The sequence below is a fragment of the Mustela putorius genome, unplaced genomic scaffold (genome assembly GCF_011764305.1).
Source record: "Mustela putorius furo isolate JIRA1106 unplaced genomic scaffold, ASM1176430v1.1 tig00004033_pilon_pilon_pilon, whole genome shotgun sequence".
Lineage (NCBI taxonomy): Eukaryota > Metazoa > Chordata > Mammalia > Carnivora > Mustelidae > Mustela > Mustela putorius.
In genome coordinates, this window is record NW_025422169.1 from 2,889,064 (window position 1) to 2,909,119 (window position 20,056).

At 47.5% G+C, this 20,056-nt stretch overlaps 1 protein-coding gene across 5 annotated transcripts in view; it reads left to right on the forward strand.

Annotated features, from left to right (window-relative positions):
* Positions 1–20,056, forward strand: part of SFMBT2 (Scm like with four mbt domains 2) — a 229,218-nt gene that overhangs the window by 107,764 nt on the left and 101,398 nt on the right. For 4 of the 5 annotated variants that reach the window (XM_045072350.1, XM_045072351.1, XM_004757948.3 and 1 more), the window contains exons 5-7: positions 728–816; positions 2,483–2,729; positions 12,110–12,207. In XM_045072350.1, the coding sequence (XP_044928285.1) occupies positions 728–816; positions 2,483–2,729; positions 12,110–12,207 (434 nt within the window). Of the gene's footprint in view, positions 1–727; positions 817–2,482; positions 2,730–12,109; positions 12,208–20,056 lie in introns of those variants that run through there. The other variant, XM_045072352.1, reaches the window with a different exon arrangement.

Genomic DNA, 20,056 nt, shown 5'->3' on the forward strand with positions numbered 1-20,056 from the left:
GCCGGGGCCAGACTCGGTCAACAACTGAGCGGCCTTCGTCCACGTCCTCCCTTCCCGGGTCTGTCAGTCAGAAAGCCCCTTCTTCCTTGTCTCCACCTGCAGAATCCGGTGTCACTCAGAGCCCGCTGCTGTTTTTCCATCTGGGCATTGTCCTCCGACTTCTGTCCCTCCCTGGTCTCCTCCTTCTTGGAATCCCCCTCCCCCTCCCCGAATTCCGTGCTTCACGCTATCTGCTTCTCTCTCGCAGAAATGCCCGAGTACATTCTCCTCAAACTTCAGGGCTCCCCCTTCTTTAATCCCCCCGATGCCCAGCAAGCGCGAGCATGCCACAGGCACAAGGTCACCCGCTGTGGGCAGATCTCTGGTCACCGTGTTAGCTCTCCAGTGTGATGCTTAAAATGAAGAAAAGTATCAAAACAACACATGTGTACAGAAAAGTGCTTTGAGGGGCACCTGGGTGGCTCAGTGGGTTTAAGCCTCTGCCTTTGGCTCGGGTCATGATCCCAGGGTCCTGGGATCCAGCCCCTCATCGGGCTCTCTGCTCGGCAGGGAGCCTGCTTCCCTCTCTCTCTCTTGCCTGCCTCTCTGCCTGTGTGTGATCTCTGTCTGTCAAATAAATAAAAACTAAAATCTGAAAAAAAGAAAAGTGCTTTGATTTTAAACTGAACCTGATACTCGCCTGCTGTGCTGAGGTGTGTTTTTTCTTCTTCTTCTTTTGTCTTGCCAGCAATCAAAGAGAAGTACACAGACTGGACGGAATTCCTCATTCGTGACTTGACTGGTTCCCGGACGGCGCCGGCCAACCTCCTGGAAGGTGTATGTATTGTTGTTTCTCAGCTAGTCTGTGTCTGAAGCCTCACGGTTGCATGAGCACCTTTGCCTATATCCTTCAGTGGGTACACATGTACATGTGGATGTTCTGTCCAGATAGCCTAACTTCCTGTTTTTTTCCTTCCGAATTGTTTAAGGTAATGATTCTCATGGCACCAAAGCTTCTGCATCTGTGGTACAATCAATAAGTGGAAAACTGGCTTCTGTGTGAACAGATTTTTAAATAATGCTATCGTTAGGTTATCTTTCTGTTATCCCCTACATGGGAGCCTCTGTCCTGTATTCGTGAATGTAAATGAAATCCTGGAGAAGACCTCTTCTGTAGATGTGACCACGAAGCATGAGCATGCCCTGTTAGAGTCTGGGAGTGTGCTAATAAATGGTCCCAGTGACTCTTCCGTTCTGGTTGAGTACGCGCATGCCAACAACGCACGCGTGTTGAGTAATAATTGAATCAGCCTCCCTTCTGAAGACCACAGGGGTATTGACGAATCCTATTTCAGTGTGGTTAAGGTATGCTTAAGGTGCCGAAGAAAAAACAGGTGATCTGCGGTCGTGATGGTTCGTTTGGCAGTAACCGTGTGATAAAGCACTTTGATCTTTACTCTATATGGTAGAGCAGAAGGAGCGCCCTACTGTCATATGTAATGATTGAGTCACCACATCTGGTTAGGGAATGCCCCTTGAAGAAAGGGGGAAGTGAAATAACAAGAATATGATGTGGTTCTTGACGATATCATTATTCTCTTAATGTTAATGGTGAATTTCCCTCCTCTCATAAATGACATTGACTTTTGGAGCACTGCTGTCTAAGACACGGTTATCTGGTTTTATTCTGTGAAGATTTTGCCTGGTATATTTGCTTATCTTAACAGCTCCTGATTTGTTTGGTTAGCAAATCAAAATGACGATTCTTCACCCTTTTAGAAGGACGAATTATCTTACTTTGTTCATATTTTTTTAACATATTTGCCTACAAGACTGACTAAACAAACACCCTTTTCATGTGCCAATGTATGCTGAGAAGTTTGCTTATACGGGGCACTAATTATATAAATATATGTATATATATATATACGTTCTCTAAACCAACAGTGGGACCGAGTATAGAAATAACTATGTAATTGTCTCAGGTAGCTGATCATTCACGTGTGTTAGACACGTCCTTGATACGTGTTCATGCTTTGCTCACTTAAAAGTATGCGAGCGTCTTAATCATTCACATGGTAGCCGTGATAAGATGAATGTCTCTTGAGTCGTGGGGTATGTTGATAGCCCCATGGTCTGGGAGAAGAGACATTGAGCTACCACATATTTTCTAGTGGGAGGCCAGTTTGGTGTAAGTCTTCTTAAAAGGATGCTTATTTCTAACAAATGCCATTTTATCTGGGAAGGGTGATTTGTTTGGTGAGAGCCGAGCGCAAACTGTTATGTTGTGTTTACTTGTGATTCTTGTTGTTGGACAGAGGGCCGGGGGAATGAACGTGTGTGTGGAAGGAGTGGGAAGGGGTTGGGGGTGGAGGGAAACACCAGACTGTTTGCCAGTAGCTTGGATGATGGTGTGAAAAAATATTATCTTCTGCTGTCATCTGTTTCCATGAGAACCTTAAAATAAAGTTTAAAATAAGGAGTTTTGCTTCTGTTTAAACAGCCTCTGCGAGGGAAAGGCCCTATAGACCTCATTACAGTTGATTCCTTAATAGAACTTCAGGATTCTCAGAGCCCTTTTCAGTACTGGATAGTTAGTGTGATTGAAAATGTTGGAGGAAGATTACGCCTTCGCTATGTGGGATTGGAGGACACTGAATCCTATGACCAGTGGTTGTTTTACTTGGATTACAGACTTCGACCAGTTGGTTGGTGTCAAGAGAATAAATACAGAATGGACCCACCTTCAGGTAAGGGCCAAAGCTTTTGCTGCTGCGGAGTATTTGGTAAAGGATGTGATGTTTTCCTGGATGTGTCTCTGGAGAGTTTGTTAGCTCCCTGGTATCTTTTACACGTGCGTATGTGAACGTTAAGCATTTTGACTGCAGAAAACTCTTCTATGGAAAACAGAACTCAAGACCTCAGTAGTGTTCTGGAAGGAGAAAGTGGTGGAGGCTGTGGTGAAGCTGATCTTATTCCTCTGGAATCACTGATTCACTAATGAAAGACACACGGGACTGTGACTTGGTCATTTTCTCCCTTTTTCTTTAGGAATTTTGATAGTCTTGGAAGTTGGTTCCAAAATCTCTGTCTGTCCATACATCCTCCAGTCATCCACCCACTCACTCATCCATTCATTTGTCCATCCGTCTCCATTCATCCATATACTTCCCTCCATCTACCCATCCACCACCCATCTGTTTACCCACCTATCCAGCTACTCACCCAACCTCCAGCCTCCCAGCCTCCCACCCATTTGTCCCCTGTCCGTCCTTTATCCACCCACCCATCCTTCATCCATCCATCCTTCATCCATCCATCCACCTACCCATCCATCTATCCATCATCCATCCATCCATCCATCCACCCACCCATCCATCCATCCATCCATCCTTCATTCATCCATCCATCCTTAATCCATCCGTCCATCCATCCATCCTTCATCCATCTGTCCATCCATCCATCCTCCCACCCACCCATCCATCCATCCATCATCCATCCATCATCCATCCATCCATCCTTCATCCATCCGTCCATCCATCCATCCTTAATCCATCCGTCCATCCATCCATCCTTCATCCATCTGTCCATCCATCCATCCTCCCACCCACCCATCCATCCATCCATCATCCATCCATCATCCATCCATCCATCCTTCATCCATCCGTCCATCAATCCATCCTTCATCCATCTGTCCATCCATCCATCCTTCATCCATCTGTCCATCCATCCATCCTTCATCCATCCGTCCATCCATCCATCCTTCATCCATCTGTCCATCCATCCATCCTTCATCCATCTGTCCATCCATCCATTCTTCATCCATCCACCCACCCATCCGTCCATCCATCCACCCATCCATCCATCCATCCATCCATCCATCCATCCACCCACCCATCCATCCATCCATCCACCCACCCATCCATCCATCCATCCACCCACCCATCGATCCATCCATCCACCCACCCATCCATCCATCCATCCATCCACCCATCCATCCTTCATCCATCCATCCATCCATCTACCCACCCATCCATCCATCCATCCACCCATCCATCCTTCATCCATCCATCCATCCATCCATCCACCCATCCATCCATCCATTTATCCACCCATCCATCCTTCATCCATCCATCCATCCACCCATCATCTGTCTAACTAGCCATTCAGCCAGCCAACCAGCCAGTCATCCATCCGACTATCCAACCAAATGCTTATCATTATATAATTTGTCCTGACCTGGAAAGAGCAAACAGAAGATCATCATACTTTTTTTCTGGCACATCATGGATTTTAATTAGCTTCAAATGCCCTGTCAAATGACTTTCCACAGACTTCATTGGATAGAAGAATGCATCGTGCTTCCTGACATACCCCACCGGGCCAAAATCTTGTTTACAAACTAACCATTTTGAATGTTTACTATGTGACAGGTGATTTTACATCTGCTGTGTTGTTTGTTTTGATTACAAAAAGAAGCTACAGGTGTGGTGTGAATATTACCTTTTCCAGCAGAGAAAATTTGAGACTGACATTAAGCTATTTGTCCAGGGTCATCTAGCTTGGAGAGAGGGGAATATACTCTAGTTCAAATTCCTGGGCCCTTTGCTCATTTCTTCCCATTCCTCCTGCTGCCCATACTGGCCTTACCAACCTTTTGATAGGTATCCTCAGGGGGGAAAAAAAATGTTGGGTCTTTATGGAATTAAAGGTGCCAAGGTATAGAAATATTAATTTCTCCCAGAGATTGTTGGGATTTCACCAGGTATATCGGAAGTGAAGAGCCAAATGCTTTGTTAAAGTTGCCAGAGATTTTTTTCCTCCCCTATTAGTTGCCAGTGCTTGTCTCGAGTACATGAAACCAAAGACTTAACAATGTTTTTCCTTTCTGTCACTCAGCGGCTTTAATTGAAAAAAAAAAAATCTTGGTTCTGTATGTCATGTATTTTGCATTTGTTGAATTTGACAGACATATAGACACGTAACATGGTATTTTATCAGTAGTATTGTTGTCAACATTTTGAGAAGCAGCCAGAAAATCCATTTATATACCCTGAGTAATTTTGGACTATGATGACAAACAAAGGGCCTGTCAATGTTGAGAAAAAATCTAAGCTCACATTTGCCTTGGGATTCATAACCTAGCAGGAGAAATTTACTTTGTGTGGGAAGTTGGGTGTATAAATCTTAGCTTAGTATCTAATTGCTTTATAAATTTTAGGAGATCCCTGTATTTGCCAGTGTGAACATTTATAGCAAAGTGATGTATTATTAGTGGCTTCTTAGGTTCTCTTTAGTGTTCCTTTGCTGTGAAGTCATGGGACTCATCCTCAAAAGCAAGAATGGAAAGTGTCGCCATAGAAACTTGGGAAATATTTGCATAGGAGAGTGCTTTCTCTTTTTTAGATAATTTAATGTCTTTATAAGATAAGAATAAATTGTGTTTACTTGTCTTAGTAGTTTTCTGGGCATGAATTGTCCATTTCATGGGGGAATTCATGAGTGTCCTTAAAGAACATGGAAGGTATTCATCATTAAGAAGTGGTTTTCCCAACATTCGAATTGTTGGCAAGAGGAGTTCTGCACGGGAAGAGGAACGTAAAAGGCCAAAGGGTATTCCCTATGTGGCCTTCAGTTCTTCAGTTGAAGCAGTTGTAAGACAAAAACTCATTTAGCAGAACAGCATACGGGGCTGTGATTATGACCTGTGTGTTTTGTTATTTTTATTTAAAGTTTTTATTTAAATCCTGGTTAGTTGACATGCAGGGTTAGATAAGCCCACAGTGGAGTCAGCACTTCCATACCATGGTGGGGGCTCCTCATGACAGCTGCTCTCCACCATCCCCATACCCTGTGCTCCCCCATCCCCCACCCACCTCTCCACTGGTGACCAGCAGTGTGTTCTCTAGAATGAAGAATTCGTTTCTTGGTCTCTTTCTCTCTCTTGTTTTCCTTTTGCCTATTTGTTCTGTTTTTAAAATTCCACATGAGTGAAATCACAGTATTTGCCTTTCTCTGACTGACTTACTTAACTTAGCATTATACTCTCTAGCTCCATTCATGTCATTGCAAATGGCGAGATTCATCCTTTGTGATGACTGCGTAATATTCCATCACATATACCCGCCCCACCCTCTTCTTTATCCATTCATCAGTCCGTGGACATTCAGGCTATTTCCATCATTGGGCTGTTATTGACAATAATATATAATAATTATTACATATCATTATAATACTTGTTACTTTGGGTTTGTGTAAATTAATTTCAAGACCCAGAGTCATTTAAAACTTATATGGTAGTGCTCCTTCCTCAACTGAAATATAGGTGGGAATAAAATGTCATGCTTGCATAAAGATATTAGATGTTGTTCTTACTCCCAGGTGTTAAGTGGTGGGAGAGGGGGATTTGGAGGTGTGGGGGTGGAGGGGACAGATGTTTCTGGTGCACTGTGAGAGGAAGTCATGCGACTCCCTAGCCTACCTGCCTGCTGGGCTGGGCGACCCCGTGGACCACCACCATTACAGAAACAAACCACGGCTCTGCCTGCAGTTTACTTAATCCTCCTACTTTTTCAAAGGACACAATCTTTCCCAACCATTCTGTACCAAGAGAGGTAGAAATGGGAAATAGAAAGTAGCTCTTTTTTAGAACCTCAGAGAAAAGGAGCTGCTTTGATGTCATCCATCAGAGAGGCTTAAGGTCACTGCGCCTTTTCATTTCTGGCCCAGATTGGAGAACATAGGTCAGGGCTTTTCATCCAGGGCTCCCAGGGTGGTGGTGGGGAGCGCAGGCAGGTGCTGGTGGTGTAGGTCGACTCCAGCGTCCGTGACGAATGCTGAGCTAGCAGGCCGTGGTGAGATGCCAGGTGATCAGGGAAGGGGGCCAGCCGCTGAGGTCCTTAGTGGTCCAGGCTTTCCCAAGACAGGTACAGTGCAGTGAGTCAGTTCTCCAAACGCCACCCAGTGCTCATCACGACAGCTGCTCTCCTCCATCCCCGTCACCTGTGTCCCCGTGCCCCACCCCCCTCCCCACTGGTGACCCGCTGTGTGTACTCTGGAGTGAAGACTCTTGTTTTTGTTCTTTGCTTTGTTTGCTTATTTGTTTGTTTTTTGCTTGAGGGAACTTTAACTAAGGCAAGAAAGACAGTGCGGTGCGAGAATCAGGCAGAATGTTCTATCCCAGCCATCTTGCCTTGTACCTGCAGGAGGAGGTCGTCAGGTCAGACTTCTCACTGGCGTGATTTCAGGCATCGTTCCAGCCCCTTTGTCTTACACTAGTGAGTCAGAAGTCTGAGGTCAAGTGCTGTGTGGTTCAAGGTCACCCCACCGAAGCAGAACCGCAACTAGAACGCTGGCGTCTGGTCTGAGCTCCCAGCCCGAGTCTTTTCCTCCGACGCTACCCTGACATTGCAAGTTGCACAGAGAAAGGGGGAAGAGGAATTGCGATGTTTTCATAAATTAAATCAGCTTTAAAAGTCAGGCAGATGTGGAGGAGCCCCTTTCCTTCTGCGTCAAACGGAAGGCACACCGCACTCATGGTGGGATTTTCCTGCACACTGGCCTCCCCTGTGACCCACTGACATTGCCCTGAGTGCCCCGTCTTCAGGGTGCTGCTCTTCTAGATGTAGCGTGGCCCACCCCCGGGCGCTGTTCCCACCAGGGAGGTTTTAGTGGCTCCTTGAACACTGAACATCTGGGTCTATGTCTCTGCGGTTTCCCTGGTGCCTGGCACAGAGTAGGTGCTCAGCAAATAGTCGTCAAATGGATCGACTGACTAAAAGGTTGGGTATGTTTGCAGGGAGGGCAGGAACCAGCCAAGTCCACCTTCCAGGAGCCAAATAATGGATGGGGCTTTGGAAGCCAACCTGGAGGGGAGGTCCTGGAGTGAAGACACCCCCTAGGATGGCCGGGACTGGGCTGTCTGCGTTGCCCCTGATGGAGGTAGGGGGAGCTTTTGAAGACAGCGTCTGATCAAGCAGAGATGCCCTGCTGGTGAGCGCCCAGCAGAGCTCCGGGACCTACTCCTTGCATGGGAATATGGCCTGTGCACGTCCTGATCGTTCTTGTTCCTCTAGAAGAGTTCACCTGTGCCTCCAGCTAGAGGAAGCCGGCAGAGTAAGGAGAACAGACACTTGGAACCAAGGTCCAAGTTCGCTTCTCCTTGCACGTCTGCTTCTTGCTACAGAGCCCTGGGCAGTCCCTTGCCTTTTCTCCTCTGTGAAATGGGTCTAACTCTGCGTTTGCTGTGCTGCTGAGCGTTCAGGTTTCCGCAAGCGATGGGCGTTTTCTGGGTATTCAGTCTGTAAGAAGAGTTTCATGGTTATATTTGGTTTCCTAAGAAATTTAAGTAGATCGTTGAGGTCAGGAGTTTTTTAGAGACCCCGCCTGTTTTCATATTTCTGGGTGCTCGGAAAGCAAGGTCTTACATGTTTTTGCAGAACCTAAGGACACGAAACTTTTTGAGGTCTTTCTCATCTCTAGATGCTTCTCCATATGTGTGTGTGTATGTATGTGTGTGTGTGTGTGTATATATGTATTTTTTTTTTGCCTTCGCCATCTTTATGCCAACATTCCCTTTTTCTTTTTCTTTGCCTGTTTCTGTTTCTTTTTCTTTTAGATAGTACCTGGAGTCAGGGAGTTTGTGAACTATGTCTTAGTGAAGAAACAGTCCAGAAATGAATTGTGTATCAGTTAGCGCAGGTGGGCATAAAGAAATACCCATGACAAGGGGTTCAGACGACACAGGTGATGTTGTCACAGTTCTGGAGGATGGGGGACTCAGATGAGGGTGTCAGTAGGGTTGAGTTCTCAGGAGAGCCCGCTTCCTGCTTGGTGGACGGTGTCTTTTATGTGCACACGAGGGGAGAGAGACCGAGAGGTCTGGGGTCTCTTTATAAGGGCACTAATCCCAGGATGGGGACCCCACCCTTGTGATCCCATCTAGCACTGATTACCCTCCCCCTAAAGTCCCCGTCTCCAGATAGTATCCCTTTGGGCTTTAGAGCTTCAGCATATTACTTGTGGGGAGACATGAACATTTCTGTTCCTAGTCTTCCCACCATCTGTTAACAACCATAGACCAGCCTTTGCTCACCGGGGAGAGAAGGAGGGAGCGGTCCGTGTAGGGTGCCTGAACAAAGGGGATTGCCCCTCCAGGCTTCATTTAGTCTGAGGCTGCGAGCTGGTGGTCTCAGGCCCCTCTCCTGCTCTCTGCAGCTCTCCCCTTTGCAGGAGCCCTCCAAATGCTCGCTCAGAGGGGGAATCGCCCCATGCTCACCGAGGCTTCTAGTTAAAGACGGATCGGGGCCGATTTTAATTGCTTATTACTTGCCCACAAACAGAAATCAACATGATACACTCTATTAAATTACCTGTGACACAATCATTTTAAGAAAATGGTTTATGTTCTTTTAATGGCACTGTTTATTGTCCATAAACTTGCCGGTGTAACCAGGCGCCTCTCTGGCTAATGAAACGCACACATGGAATGTTGTTCTCCACTTATTGGAAACATTAGGTGTTTAGCTTTCGCAGGTGCCCGAGTGTCCTGAAAAACCTGCATTTGATTTTCACCTTCTAGGAGAGGGGGGCCTTGCTGTGGGGTTGCATTCATTATCAGGGCTTTATGGCCCCAGAAAGAAGACAGAGGATCTTAAGATTGTAGGACAGAGATCCAAATCCTGTGGAACCTGGGCTTCTTGGTCTGTTCAGGCTGCTCCAGGGAATCGATAGCACAGACCTGGCGGCTTCTGACCAGCGGCATTTCTCCCTCATGCAGCTGTGGAGCCTGGAGATCTGAGATGCGGGCTCCCACAGATCCGATGTCTGCTGAGGGTCCGGCTGGCTTCCTGGGCCCTACAGGGCCGCCTTCTTGCAGTGTCTTCACATGGCGGGGGGCGAGGGGACTCTCTGTGCTCTCCTTTGTAAGGGCAGTAATCCTATCATGGGGGCTCCCCCCTCATGACCTCCCAAAGCCCCCCGCTCCTAAGCATCACTTTGGGGCTTAGGATTTCAACTTAATGACCTTGAGGGGACAGCAGTGTTCATCTGTAGCCCCGAGCTTCTGGTTTGCTGGGAGGGAGATAGCACCTGGAGGATGGGGGCTCGCCTTTCGGGGATGATACAGAGGACCCCCAGGCCTGCCCTGCCAGGTGCTTGTAGACACAGGTGTCAGGAAGGGCAGCGAGTGTCCCTATGGGGCTCTGTATGTCACTGAGTCACCTGGCTCGGTTCTGGGAGTCCGGCTCCAGCTCTGGCCAGCTGGTCTTGCTTTCGCTCTGGTCTTGCGTAGTTTTCATGGACCACCCTTCTCTTGGCCTCCTCTCTGTCTCAGGGGCTCCCCTGCCCCCAGACCGCGGGAATTCAGCACCAGCTCTGTGCACCTTCTCCAGCCTTGACCCACCTTTCCTGTCTTGTCCTTGGCCATCATCCTTTCTCGTGGCTTGCTTCCCCTTTTGCTACCACGCCAGGGCTAAACTCCCCGGTGAACAGCTTCCAGCTTCCTGGGAAGGTGAATTTGTTCTCACCTACCCCAGAACTCTAGGCTCTCGGGCGTTGTTTCTGTCCTGCGCCCAGGCTCTTGTGACCTGCTGCCCTCGGGGTGACAGGGCTTTGCCTCCTCAAGCCCTCCACTGAGATTCTGGTCTCTGAGCTGAAACCCCCCCCCCCAATACTCCTGGGACAATTTGTGAACAGGTCCCTCTCCCTCCTTTGTGGGACCCTGTGATCAGAGATTTCTCCCTCAGCACCCCTGCCCTGCTGTGGGTGTCAGAGGGACCATTCATCCATTTTCTGTACAGCTGTTAACCGGGGCCTCACTGGGTTCCCCCAAATATGTCAGAAACCTACTAAGAGAAATCACATGCTATTCTTGTTCTGATACAGAAATGCCAAATTGGAAAAGAAAAAAATTCCCCCGAGGTAGAAGAGTGCAAATAAAAGGCTGAAAAGCATCATAGATGACATCCGCGGTAGAGCCTCCCTTGTCATTAATAACCCTTTACAGGACTTTGCATAGCTGGCCACGGGCAGCAGGGGGCTGCGCCTTGATTACCTGACTCCTTCCAGCAGCATCTCTCTGTATCATAATTACGGGGGTCTGGAAAGACTCCCTAAACTGCTTGGAACATAGGAGCTTCAGGCTCAAGGTGAGTTCGGAAGCCGTGGGCATTAGAATATACGGCTGCGTGCTGAAAAGCAGACATGCAAGAAATTAAAAATATAGCCCCAGAGGTTTAATGTTGCCTTTTAACTGTGGTTAAATTCATATTCATGTCCTGACTGTCTGTCTGAAAGAGTCTGGGTTGATAAAGGGAAGGTATAAACATATCTCCTTCAAGTGAGTGCTTCTGCAAATCCTATTTTGATAAGGTCTTAAATCCGTTGAGATCAGATCATAAAATCCCCTGCAGTCTCAGCAGGCAATGGAAACAGGGCCCCACAATTTTTTTTTCTTTCCGTTTTGCATTCAGCCAGAGTAACCTCCCTCCGTCAATCCCTCTGCCCGCCCCCCTCTCCTGCACCCCACCGTCTGGGTCGGGTTGGGGGGGGGCCGGGAAATAGGGAGAACATGTGGCGTGTTAGCAACATTTCAAGTGTAAATATTAAACCTGGTTGGTAAATTTTAATTTACCTTTTAATAATTTTCTGGCTTACGCGGGCTATTTTTAGCCCATGAGCACTCAGAGATTTAGTGAGAAACAGGCCGTGATCACTGAAAATGCCAGACGAGAGTCGTTTCTAGCTTAGAAGTTTATCCACTAATAAGTTCTTCATCAGGGGATATTGCTTCCCAGGTGATGCGTGGAGTTCGGGGCCGTGGACGACTGAAGGTGGGGCTGATGTGGTTTATGCCAATAAATTACTGACGGAAGCCCCCAGAATGCACGCACATGTTCCCGGAAGGGCCCCATGAACTTGCTTCTTCATTTCTGATCGCAGAGTCTCAACTTGCTCTTTCCCATCAGAAAACCCTGTCCGCAGGCGGCCTCTCACGGGGCGGGGTGCGAATCCTCGCAGTCGGCGACAGTGCCGAGCGACTCTGAGAACTCAGAAGATAAAATTCAAGGGAGAACCATCCCCGCAGAACATTGTGGTCCTTAAACGCTTATGTGGTTTGCTGTTGATACAGAAATCTATCCTTTGAAGATGGCATCTGAGTGGAAATGTGCTCTGGAAAAATCTCTCGCTGATGCCGCCCAGTTTCCTCTTCCGATGGAAGTATTTAAGGTAAGATGTCGGCTCCTGGCGACTCGTGCTCTTCTCCACACTCCCCCTTCTCCCGTGGAAAGTGTCTCGCAGCCCGTCGTCTCCTGCTGTCGGGCTACCGGCCCACTCGCGCTGCACATGTTTAAAATGTTCTCTCTGTGCTTTTGCTCTGTTTCGTCATGTCCACGAGTTCCTCCTGTCACAGGATCCTGACGAAGGCATGGCTTCACCATTTTTCTGCACGTTGTATTATTATAGAATAATAACATCTCCTTTGCACTCCCTCACCCCTTACGAAGGGAACAGGACATGTAGCAAGTCTATTTCGGGTACTGGTTTGGTAAAAATAATAGAAAATGATGCTCCTCTTGATGGTTCGGTTTCCTGGGTGGCCCGAGAAGCTGGTGTGAGTATGTGATGGGTTGTAGGCCAACAGAAAGCGGGGGACACAGCTGAAACAGATCACCGGGTTCTTAACACTTGAAAATGATGCCGTGGGCAGGGATGATCCTTGCGGCCCAGAGGGAGTCCCGAAATGTCCTCTGCCTCCCTGGACCCTGAGTCCTTGGGCCTTTCAATCGGGGTTGCTGCCGGCTGACGGAAAGTGGCTTTCGAGGCCCGAGGGGGCCTGTTTCCACCCCATATGTCCCCATGGGGACCGAAATGCCGATGGTGTGATGTGCCACGGGGAGCAAGAGTTTAGGGTCTGGGCGCAGACATGGGCTTCCTGAATTTCAGTTACCCTGAAGGTCCCTCAGATTTGAAGCCCGTCACGGCAAATTGTGAACTTTCTCGAGCTGCACTGTCCTTGTTTGCAAGATCAGACTTAAAAAGATGGTTTTTGCAACTGGGGATAAAATCATGTTCTGAAGTTACCAAGTAGATGAATTTTACAGCATTTTGACCCTCCTGAATTTGAGGAACAGCCTAGAGGGGACGGGCGGCTAGGGGTAGTGATCGCCGGCAATGCCACGAAGAAGGATCTTTCCTACCTTTCTTGCTTTCCTGATAACACCCTCCCCTGGAAAAGATAAAAATAATAAAACCAGCTTTCAGTTTTCCATAACCTATTCAGTTCCATGGTGTCTGTGTGCCCCCCCCCCCCGCCGGGGACCCCAACAGTTGGGGTCCACTCTCTCCATGGTGGCCTTCGTAGTATTTTAAGTGTGTACACCAGATCATGTCCCTCACTCTCGAAACAATAGATTTTCTTTGGAAGGATATTCTGTGAGCAGCTCGAAAAGTGACAGATGAAAGCGTAAATTCGTGCCTCTTGTCTAGACCTGGAAGTTGCCCCCAGAAGCGTGTCCGTCCCTGACGTGCTCTCCTGCCCCTGTGAGGGGACCCTGCACCCTCACTTTTGTGGGGATCACCTCCCTGTTTCTCTTTGTACTGTTACGGCCGGTGTCTGTCCTCCTAAGTGTTGTGTATTTGCTTTTCACAACGTAAGAAGCAGGTATAAGCCTAGTTACTTCAGAAGAGGTTTTTTTCCTGGGGTGCCTGGCTGGCTCCGTCAGTGGAGCATCTGACTCTTGATCTCTGGGTTGTGGGTTCGAGCCCCACACTGGGTGTAGAGATGACTTAGGAAAAAAAATCTTAAAAAAGAAAAAAAAAGGAGGAAGAGGCCTTGTCCCGCTCTTTGGAGGGGAAAATAGCCGTGCGATGTTTGGGTAATAAGCGGGCGTTGCTTTTCCTCAGTTGACTAGAGTTAGCCAAATCATGGGCTGGTCTTAAAAGAATTAGGGTTTATCAGAGTTGACCTGTCTGTCGGAGCTGCAGCCTGAACTCCAGGTACTGGACAGCCTGAGAATTACAGGTAGGAACCAGTTGGTTCCTGCTGTTCTCTGCTTTCCTGGCTTCCTCTGTTCCAGGAGTAGGCACCATCTTCTGTGGAGTGTTCTCCTCAGCTCCAGGCGGCTGGGCCTAGAGCAGGGACTGGGACCTTGTTTGGTATTTGATCAGAACGAGACAAATACTGGCCACAGTCTCCGTCGGCCTTGCCTTGGCGTTCTCCGCTCAGGTCGTGAAGATGTACAAGGCGGAAGCCATCTTCAAGATGGCAGCCTCCAAGATCCTTCTCATGTTGAGCGAGTGAGACTTTGTTCTCTCTTCATGCTTCACTGATGTTTGGGTAGAGAATTCTAGGCTCGCTGTCACTTTTCTCAAGAATTTGGAGGTGTCACTCCACATTTTCCCCTCCCTTCTCCGGACTCTTGCATCTTCCTCCATTAGTCTGCGGGTTGGCAGTGGATGGCCGTGGTTGGACATCAGTTTTCTTCCACAGTACTGACCACTCCGGTGTCTGTAGCTCATGCCTTTAATTTGGGGATGTTTCTTTTTTAAAATGATGGCTTCCACCATCACTTTCTTGATCAGTGAGTATGTGGACGTGCTATTCCTAGACTGCTTTTTACTTCTTTTTTTTTTTTTTTTTCAAAATCTCAGTTCTGCTTTTCATTTCCTTGTCTGTTGGCGTCACTATGAGAAGTTTTCTGAACTTATTTGTGCGGTTGTGTTTTTGCTGAATGCTGTTCGCAGCCTCCTCTTCTTACCACATGGACGCATGAGTTTATCTTGTTGGAATTACTGATTTTTGAAAGTCTTTTTTTTTTTTTCCCTGAATAACTTGTTCCCTCCATGTTGCTTTGGTTCCTGTTGTTCTTATTGGAGGCTGAAAATCCTTGCCCATGGCTGTTAAGTACTAGGTGGGGTTAGAAAGCTAAGGGCAGAGCTGGTCAGTGTAGACAGCCCTCAGAGAGCCACTTCTTTGTTAAGGTGGTGTTTCTTCTTTAGCTGATTTAGCCAGACTGTCCATGTCTTCTTGCCTAACTGAAGCTTCAGGAGGGCAAGGACTGCATCTTTCGTGATCAGTGTTGAATGCATTCAACAAGACTCCAAGGCAGCAGCCAGAAATCCTGTCAAATGTGTGATTTGGGGATGCCTGGGTGGCTCAGTTGGTTAGGCAGCTGCCTTCGGCTCAGGTCATGATCCCAGCGTCCTGGGATCGAGTCCCACATCGGGCTCCTTGCTCAGCAGGGAGCCTGCTTCTCCCTCTGCCTCTGCCTGCCATTGCCATTCTGTCTGCCTGTGCTCTCTCCCTCTCTCTCTCTATGATAAATAAATAAAATTTAAAAAAAAAATGTGTGATTTGTTTAGGTGTATTTAACTCATTGATGTAAATAAAATATTTTGAGTTAATAGAGTTGTGGATTACTGGATATACAGACTTACTGTTCAGAACCGGGAATACTACGACAGAAAAGGTAGAGTGGCTACTAATCCCAATAACGGTTTTAATTAATAATTTACTAGTTCATTAAACATTATTGAACAGCTACTCTCTGTAAAAGGCTGTTGACGAGGTCTCATCATTCATCTGCATTTTTCAAAATGTGACCTTCTTCCCTCACTTTTGGGTTTTCCTGTTAGAATTCTGACTGTTCTTTGGGCAGGCTGCTGAGAGTTCTCCTGGCACTCAGTGTTTCATTCATAATCAGCAGTTGCTCTAAGAGTCGATACGGACTATTTCCTGGTTTTCGCAGGACAGATGCAATGGACGTGCCATAAATAAAAATGGGTCCAGTTGGAAAGTACGTGTTCTTAAAGCTCGTGAGGGACTTTGATGAATGTTCGCTCATTTCAATTCGGTGGGAAAGAAGTGGGCAGTTTCACTCTCTTAACCATAACTACGCATCGGAGCGTTGGAGGGCGTGGATGTTTACACGCTGAATTTTGGAATCGTGAGAGCAACCACCATCCTGAGGCTGTTGTAATAAATTACCACAAACTGTGTGGCTCAGAGCAATGGGAATTTACTGGGTCATAGTTTTGGAGGCTAGAAGTGGAAATGGGACCGTCGGTAGGGCCATGCTCCCTCCCATGCCTCCAAGGCAGAGGCCTTCCCGGGAGTGTGTCCTGGTTCTGGTGGTGGCCCACTGTCCTTAGGATCTCTTGGGTTGTGGCAGCTTACTTCCAGTCTCTGCCTCCGTGTAGTCTTCTCTCTGCTCTTTGCCTGTCCCAGTTTCCCTCTGCTTATGGGGACAGCCGTCACTGGCTGTGGCCTGTGCTTGTGCTGGTAGACCTCAGTTTAACTCCACTGCACCTGCAAAGGCCTTGTTTCTCAGTAAGGTCCCATTCCCAGGTTCTGGATGGATGCGAATGTTTAGGGGACGTTATGCAACTCAGTACAACCGCATTTCCTGAATGTCCAGTAATTTAAGAAATACTATACTAGTACTTTCTACTGAGTTATACTACTTACACAGGAGTAATTAAGCTCAGAGAAATTGCATGGGGTCATGGGATGAGGTTCAAACCATCTTTTTTTTTTCTTTTTTTTTGTTTGTTTTTTCATTTATTTATTTTCAGCATAACAGTATTCATTATTTTTTCACCACACCCAGTGCTCCATGCAATCCGTGCCCTCTATAATACCCACCACCTGGTACCCCGACCCCCCCCCGCCACTTAAAACCCCTCAGATTGTTTTTCAGAGTCCATAGTCTCTCATGGTTCACCTCCCCTTCCAATTTACCCCAACCCCCTTCTCTCTAACTCCCCATGTCCTCCATGCTTTTCGTTATGCTCCACAAATAAGCGAAGCTGTATGATAATTGACTCAATGGATGAATGGATAAGGAAGATGTGGTCCAGACCATCTTAATAGTTGCTTCATGTTAATAAAAAAAAACAAGTTTTTTTTGTCTCAAATTTTTGGAAGTTTTTGAACAGCATTCTGCCGGGTACAAAAATAGAACTAAGGTGTTTTTTTTCTCCCCCACTCTGTTATCACTGTTTGATTATCACTGTTTCTCTGCAGGCCGACTTATTTCTATTATTTTCATTATGGTAAAAGGTATACATGCTTGGATTCAGCCACGAATCCCTCTAGATGTGTGTTGTTATGGAAAATTTCCACAGTGTCCAGCTGTTGGAATACAGATATGCATGTTTAATGTCTGGAGGTGAGCAGTATTTCAAAGCAGTTCTTTATTATTATTATTATTATTTTTACACAGTAGACAAAGTGGGTATTTTGGCAGAATGAATCTCATTAAGCTGTGGCGTTTGTCACTCTGGGGATGTGTTCACACATGTGCTTTGGTATCTGTGTATCTGTGTCTAGAAACACAGTCTGCTAGCGTTAACATGCAGGATTCCTCATCGCGCAGGAATATGGACAGTAATGATGTAAAAACAAGTTCATCGTTAGTATTCCTGCTGTGATTTACCCTTGATTTGAGAGAACACTTGGAATGGCTTTTGGGTGCCATGGTTTAGTGGGAATTCTGATTTCCCTAATTTGGAAAATGCAGATGATTTTCAGAAGTGTCCATTCATTTGAAAGACAACGGCCTAGTGAAATGGGTACCAAACAAAGTGAAAGTGAAGAGAAAAATGCATTATATTGAAAAACAAATAATGGAAAGAAATTTTTTGTTTGTAAGCCAGCCTTGTTATTAAGGGACCTGATAGATTTGCTAAGACAATCCATATATTACTACTTGTTTATGCCTGAAGAAAGGTAAGATTACAGAGGTGACCATGGTGCATATCAGCACGGCGTCTCATGGCTTCCTTTCTCACTCATTAGGCAATCTTTGCAACCCAGCGTTTGGTTGTTGACAAGTCCCACCATCCAAGTGATGAGACTAGGAGAAAGCGGCCAGCAATTTCTGTTCTGTTTCAGTTTTCAGTTGCACAGACTATCTGATGCACGGATTTGGGGGAATTCAGTTAAATCTTAAAAGTGGAGCCTGGGGGGTGCCTGGGTGGCTCAGTTGGTTAAGCGGCTGCCTTCGGCTCAGCTCATGATTCCAGGGTCCTGGGATCGAGCCCCACATCAGGCTCCCTGCTTAGCGGAGAGCCTGCTTCTCTCTCTCCCTCTGCCTGCCTCTCTGCTTGCTTGTGCTCTCTCCCTCTCTGTCAAATAAACGAATAAAATCTTTTTTTTTTTAAGATTTTATTTGTTTATTTGATGGACAGAAATCACAAGTAGGCAGAGAGACAGGCGGCGGGGGTTGGGGGGAGCAAGCTCCCCACTGAGCAGAGAGCCCAATGTGGGGCTTGATCCCAGGACCCTGAGATCATGACCTGAGCTGAAGGCAGAGGCTTTAACCCACTGAGCCACCCAGGTGATTCAATAAATAAAATCTTCAAAAAAAAAGGAGTCTAGGGAGATAGGAAAAGGTGTGTAGCTCCCGATTAATGTACCATTCCACGTGCCAGACATTCAGAAACCTTCTCTGATCACAGTTCCTTTTCATTCTCTGCAATTCTCATAAGCCATAGTCTACATTTCTAACTCCATTCATCTGCCAGTGCTAAGTTGTGGACATTCCAGTGATGACTCCCACATACATCAAAAGGATCTACAGGGAAGAAGCCAGAGTCCCCAGTTTGCCAGTTAATTGAAATAAAGCATTTTTCCCTGAGGGAAATCTGATGTGTAGCTCAGGGAAAGAAAGCACGTACCCCATCGGACTTCATTCGTGACCACACCTTGTAATTGCAAGGAAAGAATGTTCCTGGAAATGTCACTAAAACCCATTATCCATTTTTATCCCTTAAAGAAGTGAACTTGCTCAAATATCTTTTTTTCCCATTCCATTCGGAAAAAAAGTTTAAAATCTCAAGTGTGTTGAAAATTCCAAGTAAGCTAGAGATTGGCGGTGGAGTGGCAGTAAGTCTAAGCCACAGAGGCGAGCGCAGAACCATGGCATCGTCCCCGAAGCCTGGCTCTTCTCCGTGCCTGCGTCAGGTCTCCAGCTCAACCCCAGGGTTAGTGAGCCCCAGGACTCCCAGAACTAAGAAGAGGTCATACTCATGGTTAGTCCATGACAACAAAATGCTGTAAAGCAAAATTAGCGGAAGGAAGAGCAGCCTGGCATGCACCCCGGAAACTGATGCGGAAGCCTCCAAGGGTCCTCTCAGGAGTGTCCAGGGACAACTCAGTGACAGCATGTGCTCACGGTTGTCCTCCAGGGGAGCTCACCAGAGGCCTGACCCGGGGTTTGATTGGGGGCTGGCCATGTAGGCACCCCCAGCCTAGCATGGGCCCGAGTCCTAGTCTCCCAGAAGGAAATTTAAATCCTACTGTTTGTGCAAACAATCTTGGCACAGTGGCCACTCTTGTAGGTGAGGGGAGCTTTGTATCAGTATAAAGTGCTGTTTACAAGCCTCTTCCCAGAGGGCAGCCCAGGGCTAACCCTGCAGGCAGGCCGTCTACAAGGACTGCGGTCTCTGGCCTGCTATGCTGTTACTGCTCTTCTGCACACCTCTGTTCCATCTGTCGACGAAGCCTGGTGGCTCCAGGCTCACAGACCTCCCCGAGTTCAGTCACTCTCCTCTTGGTCCATCAGCCCAGCCGCCAGGACAGTCTGCTGTCCCTCTGTCCTTGGACTGCCGCGTGAGTTTCAGAACTCTGTCCCTGACTGCTGGCCATTGCTTCTCGTGGTCAGCGAGATTCTTTTCAGACAAAATTCAGGTCCTGTGACTCTTCCTCTTGTAACTCTCCGGGGGCATCTGCTCTGGCTTGGGGCATGCTGTCCCAGGTCCCGCATGGTCCTGCTCCCTGTGGGCTCTCCCAGCCCGTCTGCTTGCTGCCCAAGGCCCTGCCGTGTGGCACCCCCACTTCAGGCAGACGCCGGCCCTCCCACGCAGAGCTGCCCCTGCTCTGGCCTTTGCTATCATGCTCTGTCACCGGGAACGTGACCAACGGCCTGCCCAGCCTCTTCCCTCACTGGGTTCAGGCCTCTGCTTACCATAAGCAGCAGCACCCTCCCCCCCCACCGGTCCTCCTCCATCACTGTGCTTCTTGTAACACCTATCCCCACACGTGTGCTATACTAATTTGCCTTTTCGGCTTTGG